Consider the following 19676-nt stretch of genomic DNA (forward strand, 5'->3'; position numbering starts at 1 on the left):
AAGAATGCAAATGGTCTTTTTTTTAAAACAAAAATAAAAAAATAAAAAAAAAATTATTTTGGGTTGTACAGTACATTAAAACTTCAGTTTTAATGATTTAGATTTAGAAAATTGGAATGCATTAAATATGTTGTCTAGTTCTCTGTATTATGCTTATTGGAAAATTAAATTGCATTATTGATTTTATGGTGTTAAAAGTGGGTCAAATAAACAGTTTTTTTATAAAAAAAATTACACTTCATTGCCACATCATTGCCACGTCAGTTCCACATCAACCGGGTAAACTACCCAGTGGGTAGGTGTATCCATGCCCATCAAACATCGATCACTTCTAAGTATTCAGACGTGCTAATACTGGATCAAATACCGAAGACAATAGTTGTAGTTTTTTTTTTTTTTTTTAGAAAAGCAGACAATAGTTGTAGTTGAACATTCATTAAATTATCTCCAATCTTATCGCTGTGACTTATTAATTTCAATAAATTATCGGTTAAACTACCACACCTAGATCGAAATAAAACAATGAATTCATCATACAACAAATTCCAACCTTTATTCAAGAAATTTCCATACACAATAACACTTAAAAAGAATAAATGAAAGATTATTGAAATTAGAGTATATAGTTAAATAATTAATTATGTATGTTTACACATATATAATCTCCTTAGATACAAAAATTAAGAAGGTGGGGACTCTTGGGAAGGAGGGGATGAAGTAGAGGGTGGTTCCTCAATTTTCTTTCCCCTCTCTCTTTGCTGAGCCATGGCTTGTTTCATGGCTTCCTTCCTCTTTTTACTAGCTAGAACTTTGGCTAGGACCCCACTTACATTTGGGTCCTTTTTCTCTTGTTCTTCTGTTTTTGGGGGTGGTCTTCTTGCTGCTGCCAATGCTTTGTCACTAATATTTAGCCCCAATGCTGCAACAGCTACCCCCAAAGCAACTCCCAATATAATAGCATCTCTGCATACCCAAAAGTATTAATTCAACGGTCCGTTTGATAAGTGGTAATATACAAGCATCTTCAAAAATATTACTACCTCCGTCCCCTTTTGATAGTCCCTTATGGGTAAATTTTAGTCCAAAAATGTTCACCTCATTTGCTTTTTCCAACAACCATTAATATTAATTTTTTACGAAAATTCTCTCCAATTTGCAAAATACTTGTGCAAATTTTAATTTCCCATGTATATTCTGTTTTTCCATGTACTTTTATTACTTTCTCTCTCTACTTTTTTGCATACCCAATGTCAATTTACCTTTTCAATGTACTTTTATTATTCTTATTTGTGTTTATTAATTCCCGTGAAAAATGTCAACTTAACAGTTCGTTTGATAAGTGGTAATATAAAACCATTTCCTAAGTTCAATGCTTCGTCTGATAAGTTAGTACATAAATAGTGCAAATACCAAAGTTTGATAACTTAGGATATAAATTGTGCAAATGCCAAAGCATTACAAGTATTTTGATACAGATGGGGTATCATAATACGCAACATTTTAAAATTATTTTTTTCAATATTACCTAGTTAAGGTTTTTGTTTTTTTTTTTAATGAAATAATGCTTAAATTGTAAATTATGACAATTTGAAACAATTTGACAAGATATACTTTAAAATTATACTTGTATTAAGCATTATACAAAATATGGCTTGAAATGATAAGTTAGATATTTGCAATATATGACAAAGTTAGGCTTTGTTCAACATTAATTAATGTGTGATAATCTATCCGTAATACTACTAATCCTCTATTAGCTCATACTTGTACATGCAATAATTATTATTAAGCTAAATTTAATTTACCATCACCTTTAATTCAATATGAACCCGATTAAGCTTATTAAAAAAATAATCCATATAGCATTATAGCATATTACTCCGTACAACATTATACTCCGTATCATACACACATAAATTAATTGAAATAAACAGGAGATTACGATAAGGAAAAAAAAAAATACCTGCGTGGGGTCGGAGTAAGAGATATTGGTGCATCAACTGAGACATTTTGAGGAGGAGACACAGAAATCATACGAACATTAAGACATTGTGTATGAATTTTGTTAGGCTTAGAAAATGCAATTGTTGATGATCTTGTTATTAAGCTGGAAACTGTGCTTAATGCTTGGCTCATTTTTCCAACTCTACTCTATAATAATAGTTATGTTTTTTTTTGGTTTGAAATTTCAGGTCTCAAATCAAATGGATGATGACATTTTCTCCCTTTGTGTTGTGTTTCAGTCCATGTATTTTTTGTTCATAAAAAATTTAAAGCATATGTTAAAAATATAAATGAAAAAAAAATAATGGATATGTTATGTACATAGAAAGTGTTATCTATTGGTTGATTTTTGATAAGGTTTTCATATTACGTGGACCCTTTTTAGAATCTATGTGTCCAAATTTGTTCTTCGGCTATTTTTTTTTTCTTGGATTATAGTAAATTTACTGTTTATTTTTTATTTTTTATTTTTTTATTTTTAATAATTTTTTAAACATTATGTTCATGGTATATTTATACATTTAATAAAAAAAAAACATATTTATGTGACATTTTGCTAGATTTATGTAGATGTGTAGACGTGTAGTTATAATATATTTCTTTTATTACACCTGTATAATTGAAGATAAATTCAAATGTGTGCATTGAAAAAACCATGCGTAAAATTAAATGAGACATGCAAAAAAGAACATAGAGAATAAGCCAGACTTGTTTTTCAACGTGACAAATTGATGCAAGCAGAATGAGTAATGCCAAATTGTTCAAGCTATGCTTCCTCATTAATCGAGTTTAAAAGTTTTGTTTAGCCTCAATTGTTTACTTAACGAACAATCTTTAGCAGAACTTATTCTTGAGTGTATCAGGATAGGCATGTATACACAAGTAGTTGTAACGCCATATTTTGGATTACTGCAATGAACTGATCACCAGCAAGAAAATAAACGCTTTTCAATTTCAATAACATGAGTTTTATTACCCGAAACCTGATATATTTAATCAATGAATCAAAATTGATACAGAACATTACAGCAATGAATATAAGCAAGGAAAAAATAATGGCTGCAAAGCCCACTAAAATAATCATTGTGCTATACACACTATTGCACAAAAAAGAGAAAAACACAAGTGATTTGTTGAATAGATGACTTGTATTTAGACAGCAGAAAGGCCAGCCCATTTTCCAAGTTCATATGGGTCAGCATAATAGTATAACTTTACTCTATTGGCCAGGGAAAGCCCTGCAGCCAAGGGTGAACTTCTGTACTCGGCATCATCTTGCTCTGCAGGGTCATCAATATATGCAGCGGCATCCCCGAGAAGTCTAAACGTGATTCTACGAGTCTGCAATTGTCTTGGCAAATCAAAATACATTGGAGTTCCAGGCCTGGTTTCTGGCAATCGATATTCCGCGACTGTTACCATGTTAGTATCCTGAAAAATAACAACAAAATTACTCATCTCTAAATTTTGGATTTGATTAAATTGCATGTTTCAAGTATATGCCATCTCTATCAAGCCGCAACAGCCAAAAATAAAACAAACAACCCAATTACAGACACACATCAGGAAAGGCCTCACAAACTCACACCAGAAGACAGAAGTCCAGACCTAAAGTAAAAAGAACCCATCCTGTCTTACTGAATAAGCCCCAGACGGGGAAAACAAAAGGAAACAAAGACAGTTTTCCCCCTTGAAAAACTGAAGGAAAAGTTGTCCTTAATAGAGTTTCTGAGAGAATGTAAGTATGAATTTGCCATCCTTAAAAAAAAAAAAAAAAAAAAAAAAAAGAGGAGCGGCACCTGCTGAACAGACTATACTGACCCACGCCACCTAGCAGTTACATAACTCAGTTTGTTTCATATGAAAGAAAGTTATTTCTAAGAAAAAGAAAGAAGCACGTTTTTTGTCATTCCAAATTGAATCTCTGACAACCAGTCACAATTGGCAACCGAGGAAAATAGCATTTTTTTTTACTAGAGTTCTTGTCCAGCACACATATACACAGTCTTATTTTATCATGTGGAAAGCTTTACCCTGTACATGATCTAACTCCTCGAGCTTTATTGCAGAATTTATTTCTTGTTAATGTAGAGTCTATGCTGTTAGTTAATTTGGCTTGTGAACTTAATCCAGATTTCTGCTATATAATTTCCTTCCACTTAAGGCTTAAAATTGTTCACCAAATGAGTTAACTACAGACCGGATATTATGTACTATAGTATCCGGTCAAAGTTTGCAACTTCAAGTGAAACAAACAATATACTTACACAACAAGATTATATATGAAGCAAGAAACAAGCTGGTGTTCACAATTGGTGACCATGATTACCTGGAGTACAGATACTTGAATAAATAACACGGCAGGTGTGATATGCCTTTCTTCTACAAGTAATACTGCAGAGGGATCCCAAGCCTGCATATCAGATGTTGGTGAATGAGTTGTCCGAGGTCTAATAGCACTAAAAGCATCAAGACGAAAACCAGCTAACAACGGCGAAGCAGGTGATAAATACTGCTCTAAGACAAAATCATTCTCGATTAACCTTTCAGTCTCAATTGGAACCTGAAATGCAAAGGCAAACTTGCTGTTTCAGTACACATGAAATTTGACAGGTGGAAAATGATACAGCAGAATAACACAGAGTCTTAGTAACACCAGGAAAATATAAGCATCACATGAACCTTAAATCTATTTAGCTGAGGTGGCTTCTGCAACCAATTTTGCAATTTTAACTGTTCTGAACTTTCTGGTGCTGTGAACTCCATGTCCTTTTTCAATGAAGTTCCAAGCACAAGAATTCGTTTGGCATGAAGACACGGATCTCTTTCATCTAGGCTCCCGAAAGATGCACGCCTAGTTGGTTGAACAAAAGGATTCTCATCCAGTGACAAAAGATTGAAATCACTCCCAAAATTCACAGAAGCTGAACCAGCTCGTTGAAGGCTTAGCATGATCCAAATGATGCGGCATCGAACAGGATTCCTGAAGGAAAACTTGATGTGCCGGGGAGCAGTCCCAACGGTATCCAAATTTTCCGGTCCATAGTACTCTGGCGAAGATTGCAAGATAGATTGCACTTCCCACTTTCCCACACATGACCGTTCTTCCTTGCTTATTTTATTGCTGGCCCATATTTGCACCTATAGTTGAATAAAAATGAAAATTCTAGTTATGCACAACCCCAATAAGCTAATGGGCATAGATATGTAAACAGTAGTCAGTGCAAAAGAAAGAGGGGATGAATAACAGACAAGGTTTACCATCTTCTTACAGGAAAGAACTAGCAACTGGTCTAGTTAATATATGTATTGGCAAAGTTAATCTTACACTTTGTGATGTTGTTACAGGGGTGATTTGTTAGAAGAGAAGCTTAGCAGTTTCACCCCGACTATTCCTGTGAGCGCTGAAGCTATTAAGTTACACATTAGGAAATTGGAATTTAACTAGGTCTATTTTATTTAACCCACCAAGTGCTAAAAGGATAAGATAGACTCACAAGATATCATTAGCAGGATAGGGTTAGAGTTTACAACTCTATTTTGGGAAATTCTTTAATTTATTTATGATTCAAGCATAAGGATGAAAGAGAGTTTGGGGATCTTGTGTCAGGTGTGAATGAGAAAAAACAAAAGGAATAATCCAGTGACAGGTCTGATGAAGCTTGTTAGTCGAAAAATTAATACAAAAAGGGTAGTCATCAATAACTACATCAGCTTCAAAGATACTTCCCAAACTGCTCAAAGCTTCAAACCAATCAAAAACAAGAATATGACACTGTACACAGCTTCAAAGATAGTTCCCATACTGCTCAAAGCTTCAAACCAATCAAAAATAAGAATTAACATTGTACAAGAAGCTTTGTAATAGTTGTGCCATCTCTATCCTCTTCCCATCAGTTAATTTATGTAGTGACACTTAGAAATCCAATCATTAAAATGTTACGCAATAGGCGACAAGTTTTAACAAAAACCTATAATAGAATGAGATTAATTTTATGGACAGGTAGGCTGTATTTCTAAATAAATACAGTCTCCACTAACGTTCTGCTTTACTATGGCCAGTTGTCTCCACTATTGTTTTCAAGTTATATGCTTATATCCATTTGGAAACCTAAAAATAGAACATAAAAACTGAATTTATTTTCCGTCTGACTATGATGTCCTGAGTCATGACTATTACTATTTATTTCACTATCTATCCGAGTGACATAGAATAACAAACAATAGACCATAAATTGTGAATAACTCAATCAGCATACTTCAATAGCCAGGCACCATGTAAATAATAGAGCCAACACTTACAGTAGGAGCATCGGCTTCTGAGTAGCCACATGGGCTAACCACTAGAGTTACTCCACTGACATCAGAAAGAGAACCAAGAGCAATGGCGAACTCTATGCAATTGTTGTTTGGAGGAGCTCTCCAATAAGAATGTTGGGGCCCTGAATCCAGAGGAGTGAATAATGACAAGGAGGGAGCTGCTCCTATAGCTGTCTCAACCTTCCAATACAAAGGGAAAAAAAATAAGACAGAAATATATAGTTCATGTCTACTCAAAATGAAAGTACCAAATGGCGCGCACACACACACACACATAAAGTAGGAAAAAAAGTAAATAATTCATACTCTTTTCAGCGTCTCAATTGATAATTATTATACCTAATGCGACTTTAATAGAGCTCATCTCCATAAAATACAATATTTCTTGAAAATAAATCCAAAATCACAAAAAAGCAAAGGAAAAAAGTAAATAACATACTGTTTTTCCGCTTCTCAATTGTTTATCAAATCATTACTCCAAACTTGAAAAGATATTTGGATTAAAAAAAAATTCCACAGAAGGTTCTTTAAACAAGTGGAGGCACCTTGGTTTGGTAATAAGATAAAATAGAGTGCATACACATTTACACACTTTCTAGAATAAATTGCTTCAATTGACCCATGCAACTTAGTTATCTCTTAAACAATAATATTAGAACTGCACAAGTAACAATAGTATTACATCACGATAACAAAATGTCCTCGAGCATAGACAGGAAAAAAGAACTACAGGTAAGAACAATGTATCTTCAAGCACTGAATCACATTTGAGGTGTGTGTGTGTGTGTGTGTGTGGGGGGGGGGGGGGGGGGGTTGGATTTCACATGTCCAAAAATGAACTGAGTAAAAATATCAGTTGTCAATTACTCAAGTGTAGCACATAAAGGGTATCATCAAATGCAGGTTAGTTGAAGACCTCAAAGTCTCCTAAATCTAACCTAAATAGAAAAGAGAGCTTACCGAATACAAAAGGCTGGCAAATGGGAATTCAGCTAAAGATTCTTCCCCCTTAAGTAACTTTCCCAAAACTTTACTACATTCTAGAGCATCAGAAGACTTGTACTTTTCTTCAGTTCCATCATTCAAGGAAAATCCAAGGATGTTGGCTAAAGCTGTATATGCAGCAGCACCAACACGAGTGGTTCTCCGGGAGCTCAACAAGGCCCTGACATAGTCCAGTACTAATGCATTCAGCACAACATCGCTGCAGCATTGTTTACATATGGCCCCATCTGAGCCAATGCGGCCTTGTCCTCCATTACAGCTTAAAGAACCCCTTGTACTATAGCTTGCAAGCAGAGATGCTCCCCTTCCAGCACAGCATATTTTACAAACGTGTCTTCCACAATGAGAGCACAAAAAAGACTTTGAGGAGTCTGCTGATAATTTCACATTAGATGTTTGAACTGCCTCCCCATTTTCAGCATGTACCTCACATACACCACCAACACAGCTCTCCCCAAAACCAGAAACATTCCAGAAATCAATGGCATCATCATCACTTTTCTCAAGACCAATTGATTTGGTAATTTTGTCTTCCAGAGCTGCTTGTCCCACCATTGCAAGACTATTGGCAACTCTGCATAATTTTACCATGTACACATCGTCAAGCAACAGATTAGGATTTATAGAAGCAGGATCTGTGCCAACTGCCAATAGAGCCCTATCTCGCTCAGCAGCAGAAAGATTTAAGTTCAAACGTTCAATTTCCAGCTTTATAGCTTCCATGAAATTCAGCTTCTGTCTCTGCAATAGGTAAATAAAAGCTTGAGTTCATCCTAAAAAACATTAAAAAATGAATGAAAATTACTACCCTTTCAAACCAATTACATAACGGTTAATGATACCTCTAGCTGAATTCTGGTGGTTTATTTATAGTTAAAATTATGAGAACATCAATGTTAAACACTTAAAAACTGTCAATTGTCTAGATCCCTGAATTTAAAACTTGGTGGTCAACTTAGACCACGAATCCAACCACCGAAATCTGGTTAAATGTACCTACTGTAGCAATATTAATGAACATGATTTGGATTTGTAATTCACAAATCTTTGAATTTAATTTTCTTTGAAATGGCCCTACATCACTAAGTGACCAAATGAATAGTACAGGAGTGATCAACAAAACAATCCCAAACTGTTACCCTATCATGGAAAAAACACACATAAACTACCTCTGTCCTAATTATAGTTATATGATCAATTCGGATTATTACAAATGGGTTTGACACCCTTAGAGATGTATTAGCTATGCCCTTCAGCAATTTTTAAAATTCTAGATCAGGACCCATCAAAAGCAGAGTCATAGATCAATTATCAATCACATCTCATGTTTGTATTACTTAACCACTAATTAATTATTTAACACATACCATTTGTGGACCAGCAAGAGACTTAAAGCAGTTAATATACTGCTTAGCACCATTATCAGATGGTTTCTCAACCAGAGGAGGGGACTCAGAACCAGTCCGATCATCACAATGCTCACTCACAGAGTTAGCGAATGGATTTAAATCAGTTCCATCTCCAGTCAAAAGGTCAAACCAATCGCTGGATGAAGAATTTGGCAGAGTTTTGGGTTGAACAATTTCTCTGGTCACTGAGGCACCACCTAGAGTACTGGAATGAGGACCAGGAAAGAGAGTACTTGTTTGTTTCTGGAACTTTTTTGCCTGCTCACGCAATCTTGCACCATAACCTTCATTAGTGAAAATCTCTTTCCAAGGAAGAGACACTCCAAGAACCTCTACCTACAAAGATATTACCATGCCACAGCCAAGTAATGTAGTAAGTCCTTTTTAAAATCCAATAAAAGTAAAGGCAAAATTAAAGAGATACATAGATAATACCCAAAAAAAAAAAAAAAAAAAACAAAAAAACAAAAAAAAAAAAAAAAAAAGAGCAATATACATGGCAGTAAAGCGGCTAATGACAAGGTTACAAACAAAAAAAAAAAGATGTGTGATGAACCAACACTGCAAACTCAGAAAAAAGAGGAGACAACTATGCACTAGGAGACAAATGCAATTAACATTCCACTAGGAGAGGAGGCAACTAAATTAGCAGACTGAGGTACTCCAATATAATGAGGCCAAAATATATTAATGCTAGTATTGTGATTGCTGGAATTGTTCGTATAAATAGTAGATGTCATAAAGTTTTTAGGCATTTGGTGAGTTAAGAAAAGAGAGAGACTAGTAGCCTCAAGCTACCTTGTGAAATTGATAGCCAAAAGCTATTACTTGTAACCATTGGTTGTGTTATTAATCAAAACATTCTCAAGCTTTCACTTAAATTCAATCTGTTCTTCTAAAATATTACAATCAGAATTACTAGTCTATAACAAGATGCAAGTAGTTTAAACCTAGCTCTAATCTAACTGGAATTGCATCTCAGCACATAAATCAAGATGCAGTATAATGGCGAACTTCAAATTTTGAATAGCACATCAGGAAACAATAAAGGGTCAAGGGAAGCATATCCACTCGAAAAATAGCGAGAGGAAGAAAGGGGAGAAAGGAAAAAGATCTTCAACCACATTAATGAAAATTGCAAGTGAAACTGACATTAAAAAACTTTGAATTTCTTTCATACCACAAGACAACAGAAAACCTCAGAAGCCCAAAGCAAGTTTTATCAAAGTCAATCCCCGTCAGTAACAAACCTTTTAAGATAAGATCCTACATAAATTGAACAAGAAAAGCTGAACTTTCATATTCTACAGTGCACAAATTATAGAGCTAAACAAGAACAAATGGTAGTTTTCTCCCTCAGCTGATGGCAGTCCACGATAAAGCTCTTTGTTACGACATCTCCAAAAGTAGCAATATAAGTTCCAAAATGCTAAAATATACTGACCATGCACCATGGCTACCATCACCATTTATCACAAAGCCTTCAATGCTAATTAAGTATTGGGAATCCTTATGCACTCCTACTCCAGAAATTGATTTAGAATAAATTTGACTAATACACACTCCAAAGCAATCCAGAGACATTTAATTTTATATATTACAGTCTAGAACCAGATGACTGCAAACACTAACTCAATCACCCCATACTAAAATGAAATTGATAGTACTATAGACCAAATGCAGACCAGGAGTCCTTGGTAGTCGTATGTAACTGAGACTGCAAGGAGATTTGCTTGGCATTTGCAAATACAAAGATGAGTGCTTTCTAAGTGAAATCCTTCAAAAGTCTTCTTTGATAACTAAGCCCTATAATGGCTATAAAGCATATTGATGGTAAAAAATGAAATTTAGTGGAAGACGCCAAAACTTTCACATGAGAAATGTCTTCTAAGTTCAGGAAAAGGAGGCGCTGCATATTTCCACATCATCCTCTACAAGATCTATGAGGAGCATTGTTCAAATTTTCATAGTTAGACATATCAATATACCATAATTCATGTATAATTATTACTTAGATTACAAGGATTCATCCTTATACAATGTCCCTCACATCTAACGCAGAATAATCTCAACGCGAGAAGCAAGTCAGATAGCGAGTATTTGTGCATGACCAAAAGTTCTTTTCTGTATAATCTTTTGCGCACAGGTCTTCCTCTTTAGCTTTAGGTCTAAAAGAAGTTTAATCAATCACAAACATGTAAAAAAAACATAACTATATCTTGACATTTCACAATCAAGTAATGGAAGCAGATACTACAACAAAATTCCCAGCAGATCAGCCTTGTACCTCACCGAGAGTTAATGGAATTCTCCCAGAAGCAGCAGGATAGAAAGTAAGAGATACCACACGAGTGAGAAAGTCTAATTCTCCCTCCAATTCCTCAAAATCATACAACAATGACAGGGTAGAAGCATCTGCACCATTAAGGCGGGCACCAGCTCCAGTCACAGCCATATCTTCAGAACTGACAGATCCAGGTAAGGGAATTAAAATATTTGTCCCATTTCCACATTGAGGTATTGAAGCTCCCTAAGAAGAATTTAGAAGATTATGAGAAATGACTTATTTTTACAACATATCTACAGTAGAATTACAGTTACCTTGGATATAAAGCACAACATTGCAACATAAAAATTGAGAGGCAATAGAAACTTGGATATTCACCAAAAAAAAAATAAAAAAAAAAAATAGAGCAGCCATTATTTACTTACTGTATCTCATGACTATTTACATCACCAACACTATTCCCATGAACGGAAGTACAGGCTCTTAGTAACCGTAACATTGCTAAAAGACATCAGAAATCAAAGGGGACATTCATGTCAAATAAACAATACAGAAGCTGGGAAATCTTACATATTTGCTATTTACTTTTAAAAAGGCCGAATATCATGACATTACAGAATAACCCATCAGGAAAAAAATAAGAAGCCAGAGACAGTGTTGCCAGAGCCAATAGCAAGATCTAAGTACGTGGTCTTTTGGTTGAACATAGAAAGAAGTATTTGCTAGGCAGTTTCTAACTTTCTATTTTTTTTCATATATAATTTCATTTCGCATTAACTAGGAATTGCAAAGTTTTGTTTGATAGGTCATGGAACATTCGACTTATCTAGGGGGAATTAGGTAAGAAGCTACCTTCATTTTGTGGAAAGTTGTTCCTAGGAGATGAACTAAGTTTATGCCAGCCAACAAATTCACATTCTTCTACTTCGTAAAAACATTGTACTTCCTTTTTTTTTTTTTTTTTAAACGTCAGCAAAACAAGGTCTAAGATATATGAAGTATGCAGCTTAACTCCTGAGTCCTGACAAGTGATAGGTTGAAACAACCCACCGTTGGTGACCTGATTTCTTCTCAGAATTTTTAATCTTTCATATACACATACACAGTACCCTTAATCCGGAAAAAACAGAAAACTTTACATTCCTTTTCTTTGAGAACAGACATGACATTGATAAGAAGCAAAATGATACTATACTTGTAATCTCCCTATTTTCCCTGGTTTACACATAACTACTCACATTTCATCATACAATAAATACTAAGTCATTATATTCCATTCTAGGAAAAAGGCAGCAGATATATCTATCACCAAAAGGCATTAATAAAAAATTGCAGAAGAGTGCAATTACATTATGGATTTTTGTTTCTCGTGCAAGAAAGAATAGTTGTCATACACAGATAGTTTAGAAATTTGAATACTTATCATATGAGATAATACTAACCTCCAAAACCAGTTTAAGTCCATCCAGGTCTCGGCCTGTTCTCACATCAACTGTTGAAGGAAAAGTCAAATCATCTGCACCATGTGAGACAGTGAGAAGAAGCTGACAAACATGGCATGGCTCAGTAAGGTAAATGAAAAGTTCAACTACATCTGCAGCCTGGGGGCAAACCTGTAACATCAATGTTAAGTTAAAGTAAAATCTACAGATTATACAGCTCAAACATAACTATAGAAACCGGAAGATAGCTTCTAATCTAAAAAATCAGAAAAAAAAAATGTCCTAAATGCAGGAAGCTCAACATACCCAGACCAGATCTTTTCTCTTGCAACTCAGAAGACCAGAGCCATCACCAGAATTTGGGAAAATGCTTGGAACAGGCTTGAGAAAGAAGCCAGGTGGTCGAGACAATACCTGATACAATCAGTTTTGTGCATCAAAATCACATCAAACAAAGAAACATCCACCAGTTCAGATATAAGCCTGTGCAGACAGCAGAAAATTCACTCCTTCAAGAACAAAATCAATAACACAGGAAAACATCCCACAAAAATCAGACAACTGTTGTCTTGGCATCCCAGGCATTAACTAGTTGCAAGCTGTGGGGTAATGCGCATTCAAGGAATTCATCTGAACCAGGTCATGCTGAATGGTCATTGACTGACCCAGAAAACTATAATCTACATTCAAATGATCACAAATTGAAGCCCAGAAAATTAACCTTTATTCAAAGACTTCGCTATCAACAACGCCAACAAACAATACGTCATGATGCAAATTCCTAGACAACTCATTACCTGCACACATGCTAGTATGTTACCCAGCTGCTAGTGTTGGTCACTGGTATATGTCAGGTGTCAGACTTGACCATTCTACAGAAAACCCAAATGGCTTTAAATGAAGTGTCAAGTGTCTGTTTCCATATAGAGTAATGATTTAAGCAGCACACACTAGTGACAAAATGAAGAGTACAAAATTTCGAGCCACTTTAATTACTTGCCTCACAGCAACAAAGTCTAATAATAGTTCAAGGACACTACATATATTATCTTACCTTTTCTTACAAGATCCATATATCTGATTCACACTCTTCTTTTCACAAGTGATAACAAATGAGGGCTAAAAGGCCTAAAACTATATAAATTGCAGATCTGGTTAGAAAACCTTTTATTGTTGAAATACAATTATTTTTCCAAGAATTGGAAACACTGCAAAATCTAAAAACAAAAATAAAGCTAATTGCAAAGTGTTAAACATTCAACAAACAGCAGTGTTCGTAAATATGTTTAAAATTTCTTCATATGAAACCACGCAGATACATCAATCTGATAGACGCAAGCAAATAATCAAAGTGCAATTAATTCCATAAAAATGACATACATGCAAAGGAAAAAGTGGGATTGACGGAAGATGCTTAAACAGCCTCATTCCAAGAAACATCTCCAGCTGCTTCTGGCGAGAACTATCTACGAAAGTATTTTTAATTCTTCTTTCTATAGTGATTTTCAAGTTTTGTGCTGCAGCTAACTGTTTAAATTTTCCACCTTGCTCAGTAAATATGTTGAGTATCTGGCTGTGCATAGCCTTAGAGCCAGTGTAAAGTGTAGCATGTATATCCCCAGCATTCAAAAATAACTCAGCAAGTTGAGATACTGGTGATAATATGGTTGACCTCTTAAACCCCTCAAATGTCATATCAAATCTTTTCCAAGGTTTATCTGGGCAAGGATGGCTCCATGTAGTCGTCCTTGTATTATGATCAATAAAATATGATTTGCCTGTCACTGCATCAGAGCGCTTTTCCCAGCCAGGCGGAAGTGGGGCAGTATATCCACTATAGTTATCCACTGATTTATAGCCAATATCACTGTCAAGAGATATACCCAGTCTTCTACATTGCTCCACAAAAACTTGCAGGGCTCCAAAATAACTAGCAGCATTTGTCCTATCCAAAGAATCAGCACAATTGAATCGTAACACGCCATTTTGGCGAGATCTTAAGACATATGCACCCTCAATTTCATCAATGCAGATCACTTCACCTCTGCAATTGCCTATGCGCTGACGTGAAGGTAGGTAATCCCCTTCAGTGATGCCAATGGTTATCGTAGGCCCTTTAAGGAGTCTCCATAGCCCTTCAATTGTTTGCTGCTCACCATACAACTTAACCCTAGCATGCCAGTCATAATTCATTAAAACAATTTTTGTAGAAGGAAGCTTCCCTGATGATCTAATAAAATTTAACGATTCCTCAAAATGATGAACCAATATAGATTCAGATTTTCCCTCAGCACTGCGAAGTAAATTAATGCACCCTATTGGGACAAAAGGAATTTTTTTCTGGTTCCCACCAGAAAAATTGAAGTTTCGAGTGTCATATCGATTGCTCAATCTTTGGTAGTATTCTGCACTTCCCTTGTAAGGATCATGTTCTGCAACTTTTATTTCTGCTTCTGCAGCACTCATCTTTAAATCAGCACCCCACCAGATAGGAATAGAGCCCCTTCGCCAGATGTATGTATTGAAAGGAACACTCTGGCCAGCCCTTTTGGGTACCCAAACAAGCTGTTCACATTCAACTTCATTTCCTACAAAACTTAATGACTCAGTATGCAAAAAGAAAGAATGTACAGCAAAAGGAATGATGACCACAAAGAAATTTCTGATTATAAATCACTGACACCCAATCCCCATCATTTAAGCATCAGAGGAGTGGGGCATTGTTGAAAATCATCCAACTCCATTACACCATTCTGTGACATTGCACTAAAAATAGATCAAGTTGGGTTTTTACAGATATGTAAAAAAATGAAAATTCAGAAATTATAAACTTAGAACGCATAAAAAATAAAATAAAAAGACCCTAAGCCCATTCCTCAAAAATCTTCCTACTTTTTGTTATTCTAATTTTGGCAAATTATTATTCTATAATATACCCTCACTAACCCCCAACACATGGGTTCACTTATAGTGTTTATGTGCATGTGATACATGATTAAAATTAAATACTTTCTCCATTCTCACTCATGTCACTATGTCAGACATGAGTAAGGAAGGAGTTTCTGCACAGTTAAGTATCAAAATTAAAAGACGCTCAAAAGTGTATAGTCATTATCCTACCTGTGCCAGAACAAGAATTTATTCCCCTGGCCAAGTATCGGGTACCAGGATGCAGTCTGCTGCGTCGAGCAATCAGAGCAATGATACCTTCTTGCTGACCTAAGCTTCCAAAGCTTCGACATTCTGCAAATCCCTAAGAATTCACATGAAGAAAAAGAATAAAATAAAATAACATGAATACATATAGTAAAATTATTTTGGGTACAAGAGATGAATAAACAGAGATATAGAAGTAACAACAAAAGAAGGCAAAAGAGCATAAACAAAGAGAACCATAAATAGTATTACAGAGAGAGCCTATAAAATGTTGAGAGCAAATCCATAGAAAGACCATATCAAGAAACCGCATACACAAACTACCTCTTCCCACCCATTCCCATATGTAACTCCCTGTGTTCCATTTTAGAATGTCCCAAAAAGCTCCCTATTTCTGTTTGTTAGTTAAAATTAAGTTTCCCACACAACATTTTTCTCTTCCCCTCCACTGGCTTTACATTGTAAGGGTGTATTTGAGAAATACATGTAAATTTATTACCTTGAAAGTTGAAATAGAAAGAGGAACTTGACTATGGGATAGCTAAATAGAATACCATTCCATCTTAAGATTTTTCAAAAAGCTCCCGATTTTCATTTGTAAAAAATGTCCACTTAGACTTTTCAAAAATTTGAAAAATATTACTTTGACTTATTTCTACTAACAAGCATATAAAAATAAAAAATAAAAAAAAAATAAAAAAAAAAAAAAATTGCGGACACAATCGCAGTTGAGCTGTTATTGATAAATGGAGCACATTCCTCCAATGCAGTGTAAAATACTATTTTCCTTTCAAAAACATCTATTTTTAAAATGTATAATTTCTACAACATTTAACAAAACATGTCATAATGAGTGGTTATATATGTGGTGAATAAATAAACTTTTAACATAACAGGATTCAGTACCTACATAAATAATTGGTAAAATACAGTAGAACGGAAGTAATGGAGATTAAAGGAAAGAAAAAATCCTAACGTCACCAGTCACCATTATGCAACAGAAGACACATCAAGATGGACATGAAAGTGATCACAGAAAGGAAACTCCAAAAAAAATTACAAAATGGCAGAGTTCTTATTTCATGCTTAAGAGTCACGCCAAAAATACCACCACTTTAATTTGGATTGCATGGCTACGAGATATCACAAGTCAAGATTAATAAAGTTTTGAAGAAAAGGAAGGTTAACATGAGATCCAAAATCTTATTTCTTACAAAAATAAAGCTCAATTTTAACTTTAGTAAGTAGGTGTAAGGTGTTTTGTTGGAGTGTATCAAAAAGGGAAGATGGACATATTTTGTTCAACAACAGAATTATTAGAAACTTTCCTGTTAGTGTTAAATTGTTTTCCCTAATTGCAATTTAGGCTATGCTCTCTTTACCTTGTTTCAAGAACTTAAAACTATTTTCCTGTTCAAATCAAATTAAACCACACCAAATCTTCTTATGCTTCTCTTCGATCAAAACACCTTTTATCAGGTGAAGAGAACAAATCCTTAACTTAAAAAACACTTACTCTAGGCATAGGATATTATTTTCCCAATCTATCACCAAGGACCACCGAAACACATGTAAGACCACTAGAACTAAGAGCCTAAGAGGTGCAATAACCAACATAAGCCACAGCCGCATAGAACATAAAGTGTTCGCTCATTAGCCACGTTGTAACAAAACCATTGTACAGTTAGGAAGAGTAAAACAGAGATGATGACAAGAATAAATTATTTCAAACCTGCAGAAGTACAACACAATGTTGAGGAAGGCCTATGATCTTGAAAGGGGAGGACAACCATCCATTCCAAACAAATTCATCATCATGCTGGTCCAAGGGCATCTGACTAGGGAAAGGCCGGCTCATGTCCCTTGTCTCACAAAAGAAATGCTTTTCATCAATGTCGAGTGTCGTCAATTCTTGTATGTTCTTTGCTTCTCCTTTCCCAATAACTTGAGGATTTTGCAATGAAATTTTGATCCATTGAGCCTCCATCACTGTATAAACACAACCTCCTCCAGGTAAATCAGGAATGCTGGCAGCCAACTTTGTAGCAACAAGAAGCAAGCCAACATTTCCAAGGGTTGCATAACCTAAAATTGCTCTGGCATAAGTGGTACTTTTGCAGAGCCATTTAGAACCATTTGTGACAAAATCTACAGCTTCACGTTCTGACTTAAAGATATCAACCCCAGGCTTTCCAAAATAACAAAGTACTCCAGTTGTTGGATCAACATAAATTACTTGGGTGTCACGCCTCAAGGACAAGCTCACAACAATATATACTTCACCAGATTCCAAAGTAAGGACGACTACAGATGTATTCCTCAAACCACCGCCTACCAAAACAAAAGGTGAGAGAAATGTCACACATCAAACATAGAATCACAAATAAACAGATGAAAAAGACGAATTCTAGCTTCTCGATGAGGCAAATATAAGGTATAAAAATATACTACCTCCGTTTCTTATTAATTGCAGCAAAGGGGTACTATTTGTGAGACATAAAATATCTCTTTGTTACAAATAATAAGAAACAGAGATAGTATAATGCATTTCAATGCATGTAAAAGCAAAGCAACAGGTTCAGGTAGGGACAAAACAGATGAGGCCAGCAGGCAACTACTGCGCAATAGCTAGGGCAACTTAAAAAGGCCAGAAAGCGCGCGGGGGGGGGGGGGGGGGAATATTATTATGAAAACACCGATACTCTTAACTAATTAAGGATACTCAGGCCTACATTCGAGATCTATTATGTTGCTCACTAGCTTGATGTGTAGCACCAGTGCTCACACAATGACGCAAAACATGACACTCTTCTTGATGCCTAAAATCACCAACTCATATGATAACTGAAAAGATATATCTTAAGTTTGGGGAAAGTTTTCTAGCAAAACAAAGGAGGAAGTATTTTCCCTTTTTCTATCTCACTTAGCTTGTTGCGCCTTCTTTGGCTTTTTTCCACCAACTAATTCCTTCCCTTATTCTTTCTGATAAAGTCCCTTCCCCCTTTTCATTCAGGAAAAACCCCCTCTCCTCACCTAGATTTTTTGTGGCAAGATCCCTTACGTCAACAGAACCTTGAATTTCTAGGGATCAACCATCAACAACCACTAGCAACCGATGCAACTACGCATTTCAAATTTCTAAGCTTATGAGGTGATTTTAGTCCATGTCAAATACAAACTGACATTTACATACTCAAGTAACCTGTCCCCATACCGAAGCACCACCAACAACAATAACAATCACGGAAATGGCGGTTGCAAAAAAACGCAAAAGCATTCCAATTTCCAAGAACCCAGATTATAAGATTACTAATTTACCATCATTGTCCAAGCAAGAAAACACTAGTCCACAATTCACAAGTTCATAATTGGAAATTTATATCAATTCAATGAATAGAGAGGAGAGAAATCGAAAGTTCTGCAAAATGCTGACCTGATGATGCCATGGCTCACTCGCAGTGGCTCTTCCACCCCCAAATCTGAATTTATTTTGACCTTCCCAATCTGAAAAATTCGGTCAATTAATCACTAAATTCATAAATCCTACTAATCAAAAGTTAACCCCAAAATCTCATTTCTGGGCAATGAAGATAAATTTGCAGAAAAACCATCTAAATTTGACGAACCCACATATTTTATCGCACATTTCTTTGATTTTATAGGGCAAACCCTGAATTTAAATCATGAAATAAATTCATTAAAATAAAGGAAAATTGTACCTGGGATTGCTAACTTTTCATCCGAATTGCAATGGGTAAGTACGAATTGTAGCTAAATTGCCGTTATTTTAACCTGAAATTGTCAGGAAGTTAATAAGAAATTAAACATTTGCGAAGATCAAGAACTCAAGATTTGATTAATTAGGAGAGAGAATTAAGCTGTATTTTAGGGATTGTGTTTCAAAGCAAAGTTTGGTGAATTCTCGTGATTGTTAGAATTGTTGTAAAATGTAGAATAATTACTGTCAATATTCAATATTTGATCTCAGGATTGGACTAATTAATGAAATTCGAATTACTTTTTTTTTTTTTTTCTTTTTTCCAACAAGACTTG

General features: G+C 35.2%; 2 protein-coding genes across 3 annotated transcripts; both read right to left on the minus strand.

The window, feature by feature from the left end:
- Window positions 1-527: 527 nt before the first annotated feature.
- LOC145609460 (uncharacterized) lies at window positions 528-2275 on the minus strand. Its single transcript, XM_081664939.1, has 2 exons — window positions 1964-2275; window positions 528-963 (listed from the first exon to the last, which is right to left on the minus strand). The coding sequence occupies exons 1-2, from the start codon at window positions 2134-2136 to the stop codon at window positions 681-683; spliced, it is 456 nt and encodes a 151-aa protein (XP_081521065.1). The 5' UTR covers window positions 2137-2275; the 3' UTR covers window positions 528-680.
- Window positions 2276-2938: 663 nt separating this feature from the next.
- LOC145606739 (putative phosphoinositide phosphatase SAC9) lies at window positions 2939-19555 on the minus strand. 2 transcript variants are annotated; one of them, XR_014105422.1, is made up of 15 exons: window positions 19343-19555; window positions 19057-19127; window positions 17356-17954; window positions 15588-15720; window positions 13848-15055; window positions 12774-12881; window positions 12468-12638; window positions 11026-11268; window positions 8697-9074; window positions 7285-8070; window positions 6307-6504; window positions 4687-5145; window positions 4548-4567; window positions 4334-4417; window positions 3298-3435 (listed from the first exon to the last, which is right to left on the minus strand). XR_014105422.1 is itself a non-coding variant. In XM_081662564.1 (14 exons), the coding sequence occupies exons 2-14, from the start codon at window positions 19067-19069 to the stop codon at window positions 3157-3159; spliced, it is 4809 nt and encodes a 1602-aa protein (XP_081518690.1). In that variant the 5' UTR covers window positions 19070-19127; window positions 19343-19555; the 3' UTR covers window positions 2939-3156. The 2 variants fall into 2 exon arrangements, 1 of the variants encoding a protein (XP_081518690.1); XM_081662564.1 differs by having other exon boundaries at window positions 2939-3435; window positions 4334-4567.
- Window positions 19556-19676: the final 121 nt, after the last annotated feature.

Source organism: Chenopodium album, chromosome 23, assembly GCF_948465745.1.
Source record: "Chenopodium album chromosome 23, dcCheAlbu1.1, whole genome shotgun sequence".
NCBI lineage: Eukaryota > Viridiplantae > Streptophyta > Magnoliopsida > Caryophyllales > Amaranthaceae > Chenopodium > Chenopodium album.

Excerpts from the sequence above, each read along its gene's own strand:
- LOC145609460 (XM_081664939.1), bottom strand. The coding sequence starts at position 2,136 with ATGAGCCAAGCATTAAGCACAGTTTCCAGCTTAATAACAAGATCATCA. Across the intron at positions 964-1,963 it reads CTTACTCCGACCCCACGCAG|AGATGCTATTATATTGGGAG; the intron begins GTATTTTTTTTT and ends TTGGGTATGCAG.
- LOC145606739 (XM_081662564.1), bottom strand. Across the intron at positions 15,721-17,355 it reads ATTGTGTTGTACTTCTGCAG|GGATTTGCAGAATGTCGAAG; the intron begins GTTTGAAATAAT and ends GTGAATTCTTAG. Across the intron at positions 4,568-4,686 it reads CTCAGCTAAATAGATTTAAG|GTTCCAATTGAGACTGAAAG; the intron begins GTTCATGTGATG and ends TTTGCATTTCAG.